The sequence below is a fragment of the Vicia villosa genome, linkage group LG7, assembly GCF_029867415.1.
Source record: "Vicia villosa cultivar HV-30 ecotype Madison, WI linkage group LG7, Vvil1.0, whole genome shotgun sequence".
Taxonomy (NCBI): domain Eukaryota; kingdom Viridiplantae; phylum Streptophyta; class Magnoliopsida; order Fabales; family Fabaceae; genus Vicia; species Vicia villosa.
In genome coordinates, this window is record NC_081186.1 from 53,535,693 (window position 1) to 53,557,104 (window position 21,412).

Sequence of the window (21,412 nt, forward strand, 5' to 3'; positions counted from 1 at the left end):
AGGCCTCATTCAGCTTCTGGTATAGGTATGCCAGAGTAGCTGCCCCCCCAGTTCCACTGGTGAACGGTGGTCAAGTCCATGAAGTAGCGGAGGTAGGTCACGTCGACGTACCTCGCACTCTTGTCCACAAAGATCGCAGCGCCTACCACATGCATGTACCAGCACCGGAGAGCGCAGCCACGGTGATAATGTATAAATAGCTCGTCACCCGCATCCTCAGCCTCGGCCGTCGCCACCAGGTGGTGCTCGAAGTAGCGGCTCAGTGTGGTGAACCGGATATGAGGCCCAGATGTCGTGGCGCACTCAAAGTCAGCAACTTCGGGCTCCATAACCAAATAGAGCGCCATCCACTCAGTTGCTTGGACCCTCTGGATCCGGGAGTGGGTCAACAGCGGACCCCTGATCGGCAGGTGGAGAAGACACTGCACATCATGCAAGGTGATCGTCATCTCCCCAACCGGCAAGTGGAAAGAAGATGTCTCCTTGTGCCACCGCTCCACAAAAGCCCCCTGCATGCCGTGGCTGATGGTGGTGTACCCCGTCATGCAGAGCCCACTGAGCCTTGAACCTCTCACAGCGTCGTTAAACCACTCGGCAGTCGGTTTAAACAGACTGAAAATCTTTCGGGCATGGTTCACCATTTTCAACGGCTCTCTCTCCTGTTACAAAAAAAAAAATAAAAAAGTATGTTAAATAGACGGTTAATAAAATATTGAATAAACGTCTAAATTATAAACGGTTAAATAATGTAGTCGGGCAAATTATAAAAAATACCTCTCCCTCCCAGATCTGCCGAGTGACGTGGTCGCGGTAGGATATCAGCACGGAAGTGTCAATGGGCCCTCCCGGGTAGCTGTCCTCCTGCTCATCCTCCTCCCCGGGTGGAGGGTCAACATCCGGTACCCCTCCGCCTCGTGGTATGGCACTGCCACCTCCTCCTCCTCCTCCTCCTCCTCCTCTCGGTGGCGGGAAGAAGATACCCGAGCCAGCCTACTCCTAGATCCAGATGTAGAGGTACCCTCGCCCATCTCCACGGGAACTCGCACACGTCGTCCCCGGCCCTGCCCCCGTCCCTGTGTCGACGCCAGCTGCGCTGCCGCCCGCTCGCGTCTAGCCGACGCAGTCTGGGTCTCTCTACCCTGTCTGATGCGTGCTGGTTGGTTGCCTGACATGTTCCTGTAAACAATTGAAATCGATTAATATGCGAGACAACAGAAAAAACTAAAAAAAATTGCACTTCTGATACAATTCGGAAGTTCATTTCCGAAACTGGGAATGGAGGTGTTTTCGGAAATGAACTTCCGAAACACCCATGCGCAGAAGTTCTCTGCAACCTCCAATGGCAGACCCCAAAATCCTAAATCAAACCTATGTCTACACATTCTAAACATCCTAAATATCAGTACAAACCTAACCTAATACATTTTTTGCTATTTGTAAACACCCTAATATAAATTTTAATCATAGATCTTAAAATCAAAATGCTTACCGATTGAATAGATTGGAGGACTTTTGAATGTAGTAGAGCAAGTAGATGGAGCCTTTGATGTAGCTTGGAAGTGGTTTGCAGAAAAATCTCTTTGGGGTTGAGTTTGGAAGAAGATTAGGGTAAATGAATTGGGGGAGGGGGGCTGTTTTGCTTAATCTGCAAAACGCGCAGTATTTCGGAAATGAATTTCCGAAATGCTGTTTTCGGAAATGAACTTCCGAAATAAGACAACTTTTTTAAAAAAAAGGTGCTTTCGGAGATGCATCTCCGAAAACACCTTTTTCTTGTATTTCGGAAATGCATTTCCGAAGTCAGGGGTAATTTGGGTTTTTCACCAAAGGTGGACTAGAAGGTTGGGAGGTAGCCAAAGAAATTTCCTTAATTTTTTACACCAAGTGTAACTTACACTACCAACACCATTGACGTTATCACAACGTTTCGATTTCATTAATTTCTTGGACACAAATACAAATTAATAAAATTATTAATAATAAATTAATAAAATTTATTTTAATAAACAGATTTTATAATAAATTTTATTAATTAATTATTTGTATTTATTTCTTAATAATTTTATAAATAAATTTGGGCTCCACTTTTTCACAGTAGGGTTGTCTGGTCCAAAGGGGCAACACCTCTTACCGTTGTCAATTTGAAATCGAAGCTTTTGGAGCTCTGGCCATCGATTGGAAAATGGGGTGTTACCTCACTTGGCAGGGGATACTTTGAATTCGAGTTTTCTTCTTTAGTGGACGTTCAAAGAGTTAGATATGTTAACGCGCTGCCACAAGGAATCCTCAAGCTCTTTCCTTGGTCAAACGACTTTGCTTCGACGATGTTGAAACAAACATCTGCGCAGCTATGGATAATGATTCATGGCCTTTCCCAAGAATATTAGAGACCAAAGATCATCTTTGCCATTGCAAGTAGTATTGGTACTCCAATCTGTATTGAATCGGCATCAAACAAATCTGCGTTTGACAGACCTTTTGGTCACTTTGTCCATGTGTTAGTTGACTTGGATATGACAAAAGATCTAAGCTACAAGATTCTAGTTGAACGAGTTGGGTTTGCCTTCTTCGTAGATATAGGAAAAAATGCTCGATTTCTGCGCATACTGCTCATGCATAGGTCATTCAATCAACAAATGTAAGCGTAAGGAGGTTAATGTAGGAAAAGATGCTGAAAAAAGGAGCCTTAAAGACTCTAATGCCCAATTTTCCAAGAAAGGAACTGAAGCTACCAACTCTGTGGATAAAAGCAAGGAGAAGGTGCGAGATCAAAGTAGTCTTCCCTCTAATGCGGATGTCCCTAATTGCTCTCACCAAGGTGAGGCAAGTGGCAAGGAGAATGATCACAGGAATGAAAGAAACTCTATATCTACCCCTGAGGAAGAGAACAAATCAGAGAATGAGTTTTTTGAAGCCACTCAATTGGTAGAGTTTGTCCCTGAAACTCAGATTGATCCAAAGCATGGGGCCTAAGTCACTGACTTTCTTGACGAATCCTGGGCAAACATGGAAGAGTTAGACAAAGATGATGATCATGGTGTTGATCTATTTCTAGATAAAGACTTTCAACTGGTTACCAACAGGAGGAAGAGAAACAAAAAAGCCTTAACAAATGTTAACACTAGGCCTAGGTCTAGTAAAGCCAATATGACTTTATGAATTACCTCTTTTGGAACACAAGAGGGATTGCCAATAGTGATTCAAGACTAACCCTCAAAAGGTTGATTCTCAAAAACTCTCCTGAGTTCGTTTTCATTGCTGAGCCCTGGATGTAGTTTGATAAACTTCCTACCAAATGGCTTGACAGGTTTGATCTAAATTTTTTTTCTGTTAATGTTAGGGATCCCTTGATTCCTAACCTTTGGCGCTTTTGCAAATCTAGTTACAATCCTACTATTGTTAAAAATGATGATCAACACACTTCTTTCACTATTAATATTCATAATATTAGACTAGGTATATCTGTGATCTATGCTTCCACTAACTACTTGCATAGAAGAAACCTATGGCACGCCCTTAGTTGTCTTCCCTCTAACACACCTTTGCTTTATATTGGAGACTTTAATGATATTACTAGTGCTGCTGAGTATAAAGGCAACCATGCTCCTGCCAAAACTCCCATGACTGATTTCTTCAATTGGTCTGACCTTAACCAGCTCATTCATTTGCCCACCCATGAAAATTTCTTCACCTGGTGCAATGGTAGAAAAGGTAGGCACAAAACTGAAAAAAGGCTTGACAGAGTCATTAGTAATATTCATCTTATTGACTCTTGCAACTGTATGGTGTGTAATAACCTTACCAAAGTCAAATCTGACCATTACCATATCCTTCTCACCTTGAATATAGCCAATCCTACCTTTAGGAGTCAGTTTAAATTCCTTAAAATTTGGACTTTAAATGAGGACTGTGAGAGGCTTGTTAAAGAAACTTAGAATATGAGTGCCTTTGGTTGCCCCATGTATATCCTTGATAAAAAGCTCAAAGCTCTTAAAACTAGGCTGAAGGATTCTAACAAGTCCACTTTTGGAAATGTTCAAGACAAAATTAACCTTGCTGATAAAAACTTAAAGGACATCCAATTAGATATTCAGAACCTTGGGTACTCTGATTCCCTTCAGGATAAGGAAATTCAAGCTGAACATGAACTTGAAAGAGCTTTAGACATTGAAGAGGAATTGTGGAAACAAAAATCCAGAATCAATTGGCACATTCATGGAGACAGGAACACTAACTGTTTTCACACTTATGCTAAAATCAAAAGGAAAACTAAATTGATTTCTTCCCTTGACATTGCTGGTAAAGTAAAGACTAGCCCTAAGATTTTAGAAAACCATATTGAAACTCACTTTAAAACTCTTTTCAATTCTGACTTTGTTGCTAACCAAACTGACCTTATTCAGAGAGTTATTCCGAATTTGATTAATGATCAAACTAATGACATGCTGTTGGGAACTTCAAGTCATGAGGAAATTCATAATGTTGTCCTTAGCTTAAATATGGACTCTACCCCTGGTCCTGATGGATCTGGTACCATTTTCTATGTAAAGTATCGGGATATTATAAAAGTTGATGTCATAAATTCTATCAATCAGTTTTTCCTTCAGGGATGGATCCTCCCTAACTTTAATGCTAACACCATTGTTATGATACCTAAAACCAAGGATGCTAGCAGTATTGGTCATTATAGGCCAATTGCATTGGCTAACTTCAAATACAAACTTATATCCAAAATTATGGCTTACAGGTTAGCTTCCATACTTCCCTCTTTAATCTCCCCTGAGCAGCAAGGTTTCATTGCTGGAAGACACATTAAAAATGGCATTTGCTTAACTTCTGAAGCAATAAACGTTTTAGGGAACAAAAGCTTCAGTGTAAATATTGCTCTTAAAATTGACATCTCCATGGCTTTTGATTCCCTAAATTGGAACTTTATTCTCAAAACACTATACTGCTTTGGCTTTAGTGATAAATTATGTAACAGGATCCATACTTTACTAAATTCTGTAACTGGTTTCAATGGCAAGCAAGTTGTCTATTTCAATTGTACTAATGGAGTGAGACAAGGGGACCCTCTCTCCCCACTCCTGTTCTGCATTGTTGAAGATGTTTTAAGTAGAGGAATATCTGATCTTGTAAAGTCCAATAATTTGAACCTAATTCAAGCTAATAGACTTTGCAAGGTCCCTTCTCACACTATCTTTGCTGATGAAATTATGGTATTTTGCAGGGGGATTCTAAATCTTTAACTGCCATATCCATGCTTCTCAAGGAGTATGCAATGTGCTCAGGCCAAATTTGCAACCTGTCCAAATCAATAATCTATGCTGGTGGAGTGTCTCCTGCTAGACTTAGTAGACTTGCTGAGATCATTGGCTTCTCTATGGCATCCCCTCCTTTCACATACCTTGGAGTTCCTATCTTTATAGGAAAACCAATAGATAATCACTTCTCTTACCTTGCAAACAACATCAGATTAAAGCTAGAAACCTGGAAAGTTAGGCTCCTATCTATGGCTGGTAGACTTCTCTTAGTCCAAAGTGTGATTCAAAGCATGCTAGTTCACTGCATCACTATTTATAACTGGCCTATTAGCATTATAAAAAGCATTGAAAAATACATGAGGAATTTTCATTTGGACTGACAATGTGGAGCAAAGAAAGCTAGTCACAATGGCTTGGAAAAAATGCTACAAGAACATTAAGGATGAGGGCCTTGGTCTTATCTCTCTTAAACACTATAACAATGCAGCCAACATTCAGCTTTGCTGGCTATTTCTAAACAACAATCAATCCTGGTCATCCTTCTTGCTGGCAGAGTTAGAAAGAGAAACAAGTTTATCAATTACTCCATCAAATCTTCTCTCTGGAAAGGTCTCAAGGAAGTCCATGAAATAGTGTTGAATAATTGTGTTTGGAAAATTGGAAATGGGAAAAGGATTAATTTCTAGTTAGACAACTGGGCATGAGAATCTCTCGCCTCTAAATACAAGATCCATGAAAAGTTTCATCCAAATCTCACCTAAAAAATTGTTGATTGCTGGTATAACAATAGATGGAACGTCCATAATAACATATTCATGGCCCTGCCAGACCGGATTGAAACCATAGCTCCATTCTCAATTTCTGATATGGAAAGGGAAGATCATTTAGCTTGAAAAACGTTGAAAATAGTTACTTGTCACTCAAGCAGGCCTATGATTTTATTACCAAACCAGCTAGTATTGACTTGTGGTCTAATTTCCCTTGGGACAAAGATACTGCTCCTACTCACTCCATGCTTGTTTGGAGGCTCATTCATAATCGAATCCCCACAGATGAGAATCTTCAGCTTTGTGGTATCCAATTCCCATCAACGTGCTCTCTTTGTCAGGCTGTTACTGAAACTTCAACTCACCTATTCTTTGAATATCCTTATGCTTCAAAAATATGGACATGGATCAGTGTCCAACTCCAGCAGCCTTACACTATCAACAAATTGGCAGACTGTTTAAAGATCATGAAAGAACCTTGGAGCCCACAGGCCTTAGCAGTTGTTAAAGCCAGCTTTTCTCACACCATTAACCAACTTTGGAAAGCCATAAATCTTTTCAGATTTGACAACAAAGTCACACATTGGAAAAACTGCATATCTAATATTGCTGCTAGAGCAAAACTGGTGGGAAATCACACTTCCAAAAAGGCTAATGGTTCCTTGGTTAGTTTCTCTATGCTAAAAGCTTTTGGCATTAATCTTCACCCTCGCAGTCAGCTTGACACTTTTGAAATCCTTTGGTGTCCACCGGCTCCGGGTTGGATTAAATGCAACACAGACGGTGTTGCTTCTGGTTCTCCATTGATAGTTTTTTGTGGAGGCATTTACCGTAATGATAAGGCTACGCACTTGCTCAGTTTCAGTGCGTTTTTTAATGAGGGATCTCCAGTTTTTGCAGAATTCATGGCAGCAGTTATAGATATTGAAAAGGCTAAACATTTGAAATTGGAATAAGTTATGGATTGAAACGGATTGTTTACTTTTGGTGAAGGCTTTCTCGAACGTTCAGCTTGTGCCATGGATAATTAAATCTCGTGGGGTTACTTGTTGGGCGTATACTCATAGTATGGATTTCATGATCACACATATTTATAGAGAGGCCAAGTTTTGCGCTGAGGTCCTGGCGAACATAGGTTTATCGAGTAGAAGCACAACTTGGTTTAATAGTGTTCATAACGATATTAATGCGGTTTACTTGTTAAACAAGGTGGGTACTCCTAGGCTTAGACTTTGTTCTTAAGAGGTTTTGGTCTTGTCTCTCTTGTGTTCCTTGTAATCTTTTGCTTTGTTTGATTATTAATATAATTTTTTTTCTTAAAAAAAAAGTTTTCTTTTCCACTTTTCTTGTAAAGTGTCTCAAAAGTTTTTCTATTTTATTAATGTAGGTTATAGTCTTTTGAATTTGTAAAAACTTCACGTTACATAAATAAATCTCTTCTTAAGACAATCTATAAATGTTATTATCCATTCTTATGCCCTATGCATCGCTAGATTGGAAAGAAGTTCTTCGAAAGGTTTGAAGTTCTTCCTAAACTATTTCAACTAATTCTAATATGAAAGAGACATTTGGCACGTGAAGTAGGTGTTCCACAACAAGTTTGCGTTGGCATGCGTACAAAACAAGTCTTTTTGTAATCACTGATTTCAACTAATTTTAATATAAGCCTATGGCTAACATGGACCACAATGTTAGGTGATAGACCATGCTCTACAGCCAATAGATTGAAAACAAGCTCTCTTTTTTTTCTCAAAATTTCTCAAAAAACCTATCATCAGTCAAACCTTGTAATAAAACTCCATCAAAATCTGAACATTCTATTGATGTTTATATATATATATATATATATATATATATATATATATATATATATATATATATATATATATATATATATATATATATATATATATATATATATATAAACATCAATAGAATGTTCAGATTTTGAGGGAGTTTGAACATTCTATATATATATATATATATATATATATATATATATATATATATATATATATATATATATATATATATATATATATATATATATATATATCAAATGAGAATACATAACTTATATAAAAAATGTGAGAATTTAATAACAATCATTGTATTTAAATTAAATGTTATGATTGAAATATGGCCCAAAAGAGCATCTTTGCCCGCCTCAACGTCTAGTTATGGGTAGCCTTTCAGAATTTCTAGTTTTACGCCTAGATTCTTGGGAGTCACATATTTTGGGCCCGAGTCCTCGATTCAGCCCAAATATGGACCGATGGTCAAGCGCTGGTGGCATTATAAAACCCTTTTCATTCGAGAGGGTCAGATAACTCAAATCTTATCCTAAAAAATACTCAAACGTATTTGTGCTCCTACTTACTTTAGCATCAGAGTGCCTTACAAGTACACCCTCTTTCTCTTCATCATTCACGTTGTGCTTAAAGCCGATGGCCTACCTTCAAGTTTTGATCAAGCGGTAAGATCAGTGGCGCCGTCTGTGAGAATCAATTGATCACCCCGTCTTCTCCTCCTCGGAAATCAAAGACCAAAACAACTTCCAAGAATCACATTATGGCCAGTCACGATGACGACCACAATGTTCATGCTAGTGTTACTCTCCCGAGCACAAATCTATCCTCGACCACACCAATATTTTCCTGGAGTACGTAGTCCCTCGAAAAAGGGAAGGTTCCACAACATCTCCCTCCTCGGACCATGCTCATGATCTTGGCGCTGTTGAAGCGATAAAGCGACAAGCAACAAAAGTTTTGGAAGTATTTATCCGAGAATCTATCGTGTCCACGGAGATTAGTGCTACTGAACTGCCGTTCGACGGATTCTTAGTTCTTCAGTTCGGGTTCAATGGGTTTTAAGTAAAAACGGGAAAATATAACATTTGAACATAAAATAAATTCATTCTTGATAGAGAATAACTTATCTGGTTCGAATCTAAACTACTCCTCACAAACTTAGATTTATCACTCCGCCGCACTCAATCTACAATACTCATAAGAATCACCACATATCCCTCACATCAATGTCCATTTCTGCAACACCGACGGGAATTCAACTATATTGCTCTTTCGACGATGTCTCCACCGATCGAACAACACAGAGACATTAAACTCAGGTATTATGTGGATGTTAACCCCAATCCTATGTCTAGAATCAAAAGCTAACAGATATCCCCCTAATCAAGATTTGTGATGTCTATTTTTACAACAACACAAATCCCAAGCATTTAAGCAAAAAGATCAAGAAAACACCGATTAAGATTTGTAAAGCAAACTTTATACAACTAGTAGAAAAAGCAACAAACATCCATGGGTTTAGAGTAATTTACATACAAACTCACCAAAAGAGAAATACAAAGAGAAGAGAAGAGAAGAAGAGGAACCAAACATTTCTTGGTTTGTCAACACCAATCGATGAGAAATTCGACCTCCGATCATCCGATTACAAGCTCCAATGGTGTTTCCAAGCCAAATCTACCAAAAAATGACCTAGGATGAGTTGGGGTTCAAAAATACCCAAAACATAACCTAAAAAAATCTGATTTTCGTCTATTTATGAAATTTTGAGATCTGTCCAGCGCGCGTCGTGCGCAGGAGCGCGCATCGCGCCCAATTCGCTGACTTGAAAAAATAGCTTTTAGTAAAAATGACGTAACTTGAGAACCGTAACTCTGATTTGCGCCCGGTTCGAAGCGTTTGAAAGCTTATTCAATTTCCTATATAACAATGAATAAATGGAATTCAAATTGATGATTTTTATCATCCTTATTTTGAGCCTTAACCACCGAGTGAATTGATTCTGTCGCTCAAAATCGCGCGTTTGAAGTCGTGTCTTCGACACTTTATTGATCATGCTTCAAATACGCAAGAATACCTACAAAAGAGTAGAAAACTATCAAAAAGTATATGAAAATACATCTATTCACAAAGTATACGTATTTATACACAAAACGAGGTATTATTCAAACGTTATTAACAAAAAGTATCGATAAGTGCCACTAAACATATATACAAAATAACTACATTTTGGCACTTAACAGGCGCCCAAAACAGAGATACTAGCAAGACCAAGAAAGTTTTGGAGAACGCGCCAAAAACTTCTCAAAAGATTCCTTGCCCGACCAATTCTGACCCCCTCTTGGAAGTCTTGGTCGAGGCCCTCAACAAGACCAATTCCCTGATCCCTACAACAAAACGAGAGGATCGGGGCACTGGAGAAAGCGCGCCTTTCAAGATCTCCCCCGCGGAGACACCAAAGAGAGCCCCAGAGTCCCTCTCTGCGATATAGAGAGCGTCGTTCGACTCGGGAGGAACAAGAATCCCTGGGTATTAAGAAACGTGGCTGCACGCCTTCCTGTAGGAGCCAATGTTCCCCTGTGACAGAGAGAAGCAAGGAGAATCCATGGGCAAAGAACAAATGCACACCTCTGCTCGGAGGCCCGATCAAGAACTCATATCCTTGTAAACAAGAACTCATAGAGCGCGACCATGCAGTTGTCAAAAGAGTTGCATATCCTCTTCTCCTATGGCACCTAAAGACCGACCACTCTAAAGGATTGCCGACCACAATGTCAGCATCATGCGGGGTGTCCTCAATGCTCAAAGCTGGAGAAGTGTCTGTCATTCTTGGATCCACCAAATCATACATCAGTGCACCCAAACGACGTTGAATATTTACATGTTCTGGCACCTCAACACCGCTGGCTCATAACCGACATTCTGCAGACGAATCCGAATGAAATATCTAGCATGTTTCCTCCTTTGCAAATTGGCATTTATTTCTTCTTCAGAAAATACAGTAAGGGTCATAAGGATTTTAGCGTGACGTGTTCCCCTGTGAATATTAAATATAAGGGTGTTTAACGTCCCAAAAGATGGAGTTTCTTCCTCAAGGGAAGTCCCATACAACCCTTCTGACCCAGAGTCGTTAGATATGAATATAATTTATAGTCCAACGTGATCATTACTAAGGGAAGGATGATGAGAATCATGGGACGTCCTAGACGAAACTTCCACTTTAAAATCAATCACTAAGTCGACAATGTTATCACTCATCCTAACTAAAGGAACATGAAATGCTAAAAGTAAAGCTTGAGGTAGAAGGGTACTTGATAATAAGAGGCTAACAAATAAAAAAGGATGAAAAGGCTCTGACAAAGCTCTGAATCACTTCTTGTGATGTTCTCTAGAAAAAAGAACAAAAATGTTTCTCTAGAAAAGTAATTGAAAGCTCGAAAGCTAAAGGGTTGCCAATGGAAGTTAAAGGATCAAGACCAAATATGAACAAAGATGACAAGATCAACACCTATAATTACATTCAGAAAAACATGTCAATCTCAAGTTCACTTAAGCACTTTATAAACTATGCCCAAACCCTAGTTGGTCATGTCATCGTACATGTCAGGAATGGGCGACAAAGCGTCTCAAAGATGGAACCACATTAAATGTGCATGTTTCCAATTACTTTATCAGAAAACTGTTCATAAGAAATTAAGTTATATCTCACATCGTATCACAACATGGACCCGGTCAACGATAAGGCTTTACTCGGTTCCTTCAGTTCTTGGAAAATCCTTGAGGGCAACATTTCTGGACCGATCAGAAGGCCCAATTTATCAAAGCCTAATCCATCTAAAGTCCACTCTACTTGATCCATTATATAAAAAATAGTTCACACATTATGTGAAAGTACGCAATCTCTGATCTCCAATTTCATTATACTCATCTTGAATTTTGTATTGACTTGGATTTTGGAGTGCTAACCATGTAGGTCCACCCCACACCACCATAAAGGATATTAGAGTCACCATTCAAGATTACCGTTATACAACTCTTTTTATTTCTATTTCCTTTGTGGAACTTGAGCATCCATATATATATATATATATATATATATATATATATATATATATATATATATATATATATATATATAGAGAGAGAGAGAGAGAGAGAGAGAATATATATATAGATAGATAGATAGATAGAGAGAGTTAGGTCTATGCAAGTTCGAAACAAAGGAGAGTGATTAGTGTATTTTAATACACCATCTTTTACATTGTGATACGAAAACTTTGATTTTGATTTTATTAGTCATACTTGATAGTGATTTTATTTGATTATTTATTTATTTAATTATGATTTTGACCATGATAATCATATCATGACCGATCAAAATAGATTCTTAAGAGAATTTGTTGCACTTGATTCACTTTTTGTATATTTTTCTTTGTCTAATTTTGATGACGCTTATACTTGTGATGTTTGTACTGATACTTGCTTATGTTCTGTTTTTACTAAAATTGAAGTTGCTTTACAACATGATATTTCGTATGAGATTTCTACTAACAAAGTTGATGTTGCATATGTAAATGTACGTCATTTGCTTTGAACTCTTAGTATGATAAGTGCGACTAAATTTTAAAATATGCATTATTTATGGTAGATCATTACCCTTAGTGACATTTTGAGCCTTATAATCGATGACATATAAAAACCCATTTCTTTTTTCTTTCTTGTGTGATTTCACTCATATTTGTTAGTTACTCTATAACTTGATTTAACTCTTGTTGAAACTTTTTGTTTACTTGTGCACACTAATATGATAAAGACATTTTATTTTTGTTTTATTTTTGTCACTTAGCCAAAAAGCCAACTCTGAAATTATCGAACCAGTAGATTAATCTGTTAATCATAATTGTAATTGTTTTCTTTATTTTCAAATGTTCGAAACCTAAATCCCCTTCCATTTATTTCCTTTGGTTAAATTAACTAAGAGTCCTTACGATACAACTCGAGTTTTAATTTCTTACACTGCACTTTATTTACTTGTTTTTTACCCGTGTGTGATAGCATATCATAGAGCAAGAGGACCAGTTCACAATAAGAATGATATGACTATAGTGGGTATAGATTGTACAATCACATGTTACGTAAATAATTTACTAGAATATATATGCGAGAAAGAGGTGGCAAGATTGTTTGGAAAATGAGAGATAGTGGAAGATGGATATGTTGCAATAAAAAAGAAATAAGATGGAAAAAAATATTTGGTTTTGTCAATTACAATGGAGTTGAAGACACATCTTGGTTAATGAATTAATTAAGAGACGTATAATTCGTGTTATATAAGAATAGAAAAAGTCTCCTTTGTATAGGAGAAAATGTGGCTAAAAAGGAAACAAACTATAGAATATTTTAATGAGATAACCGATTAGCCTAATCGATTGTTAAGTGTGAATAATCGATTGTTCAAGCCATAAATAGAAGGTTTCGATATCTAGTTATTTCCAATCATTAAAAGACAATTCCAATTGATTATATGCGTTACCAAGTGAAAATAATCGATTATAGCATTAGAGCTAATCCATTATTCTTCACAAAAATTGTATTGTCCAAAAAAAAATACATGTGTCTGCATGTTCCCCCTGCAAGGGCAAGGAGACTCAAAGGCCCTAGTAGGTATATTACACGTTTGAGGTGAGGTTTAGTCCATGATAGTGAGTAGCCTTGTAAGATAGTTTTTGAGGTTGTTTTAGGAACCGACTCATGTAAGGTGAGAGATCTTGTTATTGGCCAGCGTTGCTAGGTCGCAAGCGGGCGGTTAGAGTGATGTTGCTAGGGTTACTCAGAACGGAGTGCATTCTAAGTGGTGTTCTAATGGGCGTAAGTAAGTATTACTTGAGAGTTATCTCTCTCTCTCTCCTTTTAAGAATGAGGTATTTATAGGAATTCCATATTCCTACGGCTTCCTTGGAAAATGCCATCATCCACCCAGTTAAAAGGTGGACAATTGAATTCCTATTTCCAAGGCATACATGGATCAGTAGTTATCTTGACTTTCCCACTATCCAAGACACGTTTTCTCTACTTAAGGGCGATGAAAATGCAGGGGCGAGGCGATATCTCCCTTAAGGAGACCTCACATCGTCGCCCTTTCCTAGGGTGGTCCCAAGATGTCGCCTTAGTGTGCAAAATACAACACTACAAAAATCCTTCTAATTGATCAGATAGTTCCCTAATCAATTAGCTAGGCCTTTAAAACATTTTAAGTGGTTTTTATCAAAACAAGAGAGACTTCTCAAGGGTTTTAGTCTGTGTGAGTTACCTTAGTAGCTTAGGATCATTCCTTTACTTTTACAAGACTCTGGTCACTCAACAAACATAACCTGACATTTTTGACACTTCATATCTCTCACAATTTTGAAGCTTCAAGTTTCTTTTCCAAATACACCGATCATATATGCACTTCACTGAAACTTTGAATCTTTTATTTGATGAGGCTTGAAACATCTTCAAGTTCAAACACTATCATTAGAGAGTTGGAAAGTTGTTATCACTGACTTCAACAAGCATTAGCGTTTGTCATACCCCAAAATTTGCCTCCTTCATTCCATCTACAATGATTCAAAGATTAGGGTTCTATCTGAACAACACTCCCTTAGTCAAGAGCCTCCTAATGCTAGGGTTTGAGGTTCTCTTGAGGAAATCAATAAGGCAAGGTTCTCAATCAAGTCTCCATGGTCCATGATGATCTAAGATAATTCTATGGCAAAGATCAAGACCCAACTCCAAAAGTTACCTGCTCAAATAAACTCCAAGATTCACAGTCAACTGATTAAACCTAAAAGTCAACCACAATCAAAGCATGGTCCAAACCTATAATATTTGGTCAAACATCAAGTATAGGAGTATATATCCATTATTTGATCAAGTTTGGTCATGATTTATCAATAGAAACTCAGAAATGAACAAATGCAAAAAGGTTCAAATTAGGGTTTCTTTAGGAGAAAGTCAACTCAACTTTGACTGGCCATAACTTTCACATGGAGCATCAAAAATTCCCCACTCAAAGCCTATTTGGAAGGAAATTGGATTCTCTACAACTTTGTCTCTCACAAGCCAAGGCTAGCAATGCTTCATTTAGGAGGTATGATACAAAAGATTACAGGTCCTTTTCAAACATCATTCAAAAGCAGTTTTTTGTCAAAGAGGATATGCTCAAGATAAAAGCTTCAAATGAATAATATGTCCCAAAGTGGCTTATAGAGGACCTCTTGAGGTTTCCAAAAAGTCCTATAACTCCCTCATAGCTTAAAACTTGAGTGAGATATGCTTGGTCAAAGTTGGGTAATTTTAGAGGACAAAATGTGAAATAAAGGAGGTTCAAATTGAATTTTTCGCAAATGGGCCTATACTTTTATGACTTAAACTTGGTCCACAAGTCATTTAAGTTATCCAAACCATATGCCACGAATTTTAGCCTTTTATTTGATTTTATATAATTTTTATTTCATTTAAAAATGATTTAAAGTGATATAATGGAAAAGAAAATCAAATATTGAGTGAAAGGATTCATATTGATCAAATCCAATCAATATTTATTGCAAGTTATAATATAATTTTCGTGATAATTTGATTGGGAAAGATTAATACAAAATAAGGACAAAAATAGCAAGTTTATATTCAAGAATAAAATCAATTTTCCCAAAATTTGCAAGATTGGATTCCAAGGACCTTGGGTTTTAATCTTTGACCTAATCTTGTTCCTCTATAAGTACTTGACACAAGGCATATGAAAAAGGGTTGGAATTTCTGTTCAGAGGCACACGCATAAGAACAAGAAATTCACCAAGAAACTCAAGATCGGTTTGTGAGAATTTGAAGGTTTTAACAAGATTCAAAGGTTGCAATAGCTTGCTCGTGGCATTCTGAAGGTGGTTGGATACTAGCATAGCATCAACACTCCCAGAATTATCTCCAATTGACCAAAGTAAGTCACCCTAAACTTTGATTCGATTAGCATGTTAAAGGCATTCTCATAGTGTTTTGATCATATATTCTGGTTTATCTTGGTGCCATGGTTGTTTCTGGATTATTTGTTTGAAGTTTGTGTGCCTTAAACGTGATATGCCATAAGAGGTCGAGTCGAGTTCCTAGGGTTTAATTTGGGGCTTTTCTGTAGAGGTGAAATTAGGTTAAATCAATAACATGACCATGTTCGCATGATTGAAACAAGGAGAATAGAACAGGTGCGAATGATTTATATACAGGCATGTGCTATTCGTTATTTGGCAGGTATACTGGCGACAAAACAATTCGTAGCAATTTCGTAGCGAATTCCACAGGTTTTTTTGCAGTTTTGATGGGGACGATGATGAGTTGTCATCATCTAGTTCGCCAGTTTTAAATTTCGCACGCGTTGTTTAATCGTTTGTTTGTTTTTTTATATAATTTGTTCATTGCGTTTGGTTAACGCGTTGCCATTGTGGTTGAGTTGGTGTGCGTGTGTTACGACCGGCTTTTTAATTTTAAGCTTTTAAACTTAAACTACAGAGTCGCCACCTATGTTTTTATTTTATCCTAAGATAAGGGTAAACATGGGATAAAAACCTAATAAGAGTTTCTAGGTAAGTTGAGAAATTAGGGTCGAGGGAAGGTGTTAGGCACCCTTGACCCTTCCTTAAGGTTTTCTAAATGTCTCTAGGGTAAGAGTTTTATGGCAAGGTTTATGGTCTAAAAAAAATTGTGGTTAAAAGTAGGGCAGAGAATAAGATCTCAGACCTACTTAATTTTAGGGAAAGGGCTACTTAATTTTAGGGAAAGGGGACTCGCTTTGGTTGCCCAAATGCCTACGTACCTCCTTATTGGAGAATCAGAGTCAACGTAGTTCGTAGTTATTTGTTGGTGTTTTTTATGGGGTTGTACACCATTATTGTTGTATGTTGAATGTGTTTTACGTAGTTTCGCAGTTAACGTAGTTCGTAGTTATGAATAAAGAATAATATTGTATACAACCCCTATTTTTGTATTTTTTAATAATAAAAGTAAGACAAGTATTTATAAGTTGATTAGAATAGTTGCATAAATATAAATATATATTAATCAATTGGTTTATAAATAAAGGATACATTATAAGGAAATTATAGGTAAATTTTGCATATCAAAACACTTCAATGGGTGTTTCAATTTGCACAAAATTATAATCAATTCTTACATAATTTTAACAAAAAAAGATTATTTTATTTCAAACATTATTCATATGAAAAGAATAACATCGTGAAATAAAGTTTAAATTCAAGCACATAATTTATGATTCAATAAATTAATTGATTAGATTAGAGGTTAAAATATTTAAAGGGTTATCAAAATAAATTTTATTTATTCTAAAAATAAGATTCATTATTAAAAACAAATTAAAAAAAGATTAGGCCAGGGGTGTATTATTGTACTGGTTAGTAAATTAGGGGAGTGTTACTATTAATAGGTTCAGCCCAATATGATTCAAGATCCGTTGGACATGGTGCGGAAGGGTTCACGGTGTTACAGTAGGTTGCAGAGGTACGATCGTTGATCCAGATCCAATGGTCAACAAAATCATGATTTGTAGACGTAGATCTAGAATATTTTAATCGAATGGTCTGCATGATTAGTTGGATAAAGGTGCATCATAAGGGCTTGGTGGGCTATTATTTTGCCGACCAATCACGTGGCCTTATAGTGGCCACGTGTCGCACGATGATAGCGTATGAAGGGATAATGCCTATCACTAACTTCACTTTCCCCAAAACTTTCTCTCGGTCTTCTCCCCTTCCTAATTACTATCCACCTCTCTCTCTCTCTCTCTCTCTCCCTAATATCCTCCTTCATCTTCTCGTTTCACACAAACAACACAAAAAAATCCAGAGAAAACAAAGTCATCTTCTCTACCCCTTCCCCTTTCGATCGGAGCCCAAATTCACAAACAAAATTCAAACCAATCATGCAATACAAAAAAACGCAATGAAGAGAAGAGAAAACAATCGGTCCAAGCATACAAATGTACAAGAAAACGCGAGGATATTAAAGAGCTAAGCGGATTCGTAACTCACCTTCTCCATAAAATCTTTTCGAATTTTTCCTCTCCGATCTTGATCTGATTCCGCTTCTTCTTCGTTTCAGGTCGCAAATCGGCAACACGCGACGAGCTTCTTATCCGTCTCCTCCTCTCCAATTCCATTTTTTTCTCCCCTTATTTCAATAATGCTACTCTGTTATATAGTGAAACAAAGATATCTTTCGGGCTTTAATTTTGGTTTCTTCATATTGATGAGGGATGATTTGTTGCAAGTTTTGTTTTTGGAAAGAATATTACTTCTCTAATTCACTCATAACTTAGATACTAAGCTTTAGTATTTGGACTATTTTGTTTGGGAAGATATGGTTTTCACGTGTGATTTGGTCAGTTTTGTGTGTTTAATGTAAAATTGATTCTAATTTAAAGTCTTGGAGATTAAGTTTATGTATTCGGGCTGATTTGTGAACTTGATACAATATGTGAGATTTAATTATGGTTAATGGTTCTAATTATGGAAAGATATTGTGTAGAGATTAGGTTGTTTTGAAATTGATGAAGATTTGATTATTGTTTTCAATTCAATTTTTGATTCTCCTGGATTACTTTGTTGTCACTCACGTGTTTGTGTATTGTGCTTTAAGGTGCATACTCTTAGTGATGAAGATGATAAAAACCTTCCTTTTCAATTGATTTTTTTTATAAATTAATAATAACATGACAGTAATGATAAATAATATCAAATCCTAATATTCATACTAAACATAACTATAATAAAAAAGACAAATCTAAAATACTATAATAAGAAAATGAAAATGCTTTTGACGATATAAATATAATTTATTTTTTTTAAAACTTAATAATCAAAATAACTAATAAAATTATGTTAATAATGATTTATATTAATATAGTATACTCTCTAAAAATAATAATAATATAAAAATATGAAAAGTAGGATTCGAACTCAATACCTCGCAATTGTAATTTCTTAAATATGCTCTCTTGCCAATTGTGACATTCGATTTATTCAACATAAAATTGTACTATAAAACAAGTGATGTGTCAAGCAAAATTTATTTATTAAAAAAAATACAAATAATTGTTACATATTTTTTTTTAAATAAAAATTACTATTAAAAGTTAGTAAAATTGAATAAAACTTATAAAAACCAAAGTTTAAAAATAATTTAAATGTTAGAATTAAGACGGGCAAATTTTGGGGTATGACAGCGTGGCTGTTGGTCACCCAAGGGTCCAGGGTTCGATCCCTGGCCCTTTATATTTTTTCACAAATTTCCTCCTATGATCCCATGCGCCTATGACCCTCTATTCTACCATGCACCTTCAATAGCCAGCCTTGTGATAGCATCCTCCATAGATCCTACGCCCCAGGATTCGTCCCTATACCATGTACCTTACAGTCAGCCACATTGAATCTTAACCTTCATAACAATAATAATTTTAATTAATTCATTTGTTTTAATTAATTTTCTTTTTTAAAATATTTATTAATATAATGATAATTATTTTTTATATAAATTAGTATATGATATTAATATTTAAAAATCACAATTTGTTGTTCGTTCCGATTAAATCGATTAATCGCTATGGTCAATAATAATTTTAATTAAAATGATATTTAATTAAAATGTAATTAATTTCTATTTGGTTAAATGGTTTCAACTATTTTATTAGTTGCGATGATTAACTTATTTATTTTCCATACCTCAATTCATTATTCTTTTTAATCGAATCAATCGATTACGAGGGGTAATGATGCAAATTAATTCATAAAAATTGTTAAAAAATACTATTATTCGTTATTAGTGATAATTGAATCAATCAATTAAAATTGATAATGATACAACTACTAATCTGTTAACTATGGTAATTGAATCAATTGATTATTGCGGTTAATAGTACAAACTAAAAAAATCAGGGTTGTACTCCCAAATCCTAAAACACTTCCAAACAAACCTTTCAAATTCCTAACTCATCATAGGCTATTTCAAAAGCCTTTGAAGCAACTTTCAACCATATCAGATCAAATTCAAATCCTATGGCGTACAACCCTTCCCCGAACTACGTAGACTCTGATCCTCCATAAGGAGGTACGTAGGCACTTGGCAACAAGGCGAGTCCCCTCCCCCACAAATCTCATTTTGTCCCGATTTTATTTCTTTGAATTACAAACCTTTAATTATGATAATTTTTGCCATTTTACCCTATTAACTTTCTGTCACCTTTCTTTATATTAACCCTATAATGCAAACCATAGGAAAGGGTTGAGGGTGCCTAACACCTTCCCACAACCTGAATATAGTATCTTACCCTGATCTCTTAACTGCGCGAGGTTTCCTATTCGCCTTGGTAGAATAGGTGGCGACTCTAATCTTTAATTTTTAGGGCAAGTTGCTACAACGTTGTCTTCATCATAACAGTAAGACAGCCAACAACATCAAGATCATTAGTTCAACAACAATTGTATTAGCTCCATACTTGCAAACACATAGATCCACACCTAAGACGATTAGTCTTATAACATGAGTTAGTCTCTGATGCCACTTGTTGTCAGATACTGATTCAAAGGATCTCTAGTAAAAGAAGAAAAATCATTATTTTATGAGGATACTTGTCTGACTTTTCCAACACGTGTCGTACAAGTATTATACAAGTGCCGGACTCCAACGTGTGTTGGACACCACAACACATCTACTTCTAGAGATGTCCATACTTCATAGTGTGTCTAAACATTATAGATGCAAGAAAATTTGTTTTCAGTGCAAACAAGCAATCTCAAGCCATTGTTTTTTTGTGTTTAGTGGTCGATTTCGGGTCTGACATGGAGCTTGGTGCAAATCAAAAGTTGTATGCAGCTTGATTTTTGTCCGAGATGTCTAATTACTAGTTTGCCAATTCTAGGTTTCAATAATTTGTGAATCATGAGTTTGGAGGTCTATCATGGCATAGTGGCGGAGAGTGTCAGCGTAGAGCTAGTTACTAAGATGTTTGCTATTAGATATATTATTTATTTAATAAATTTTAAAAAAAGTTTTTTTCTTATTAATGGATAGAGGGAATATATTGTTTCGGTATGAAAATAGTGTGTTTAGGATGATTTTTCTTATAGCATTGAGCTTCCATGTGTAGCTTTGCTTGTAGTTGTAGATAACATTAGTGTTGTGAAACTTCTTAACTGGTGTTCTGATTCACTTTTGTCAATTTGTAGAGTTGATTTTACATTGGCATAACTTATGCCTCTGTTTCTTTTTAATTTTAATATATTACTTAATGTTTTGCCTCTAAAAAACAGTCAAAATACCTTCTATCACACTAAAATAAAACCTTAGATTTCAAGTTCCCAAATGATGACATTTTCATAATTCTCACAACCGCTGAAATTGGAAGGAAACATCATCAAGTAATGCACACAAGATAGAACCTCCTAGCTCCATTACATTGTGCCATTAGAAATTATTGATGATCTTACTGAATTGGACAATTTAGGTTAATACCTCCCTGAATTTGTGCCAT

At 36.3% G+C, this 21,412-nt stretch overlaps 1 protein-coding gene across 1 annotated transcript; it reads left to right on the top strand.

Moving 5' to 3' along the window:
- The first annotated feature begins 5,672 nt into the window (after window positions 1-5,672).
- On the top strand, window positions 5,673-6,987 carry LOC131619065 (uncharacterized). Its single transcript, XM_058890207.1, has 2 exons — window positions 5,673-5,873; window positions 6,139-6,987. Exons 1-2 carry the CDS (start codon window positions 5,673-5,675, stop codon window positions 6,985-6,987), a joined length of 1,050 nt encoding a protein of 349 aa, XP_058746190.1.
- Window positions 6,988-21,412: the final 14,425 nt, after the last annotated feature.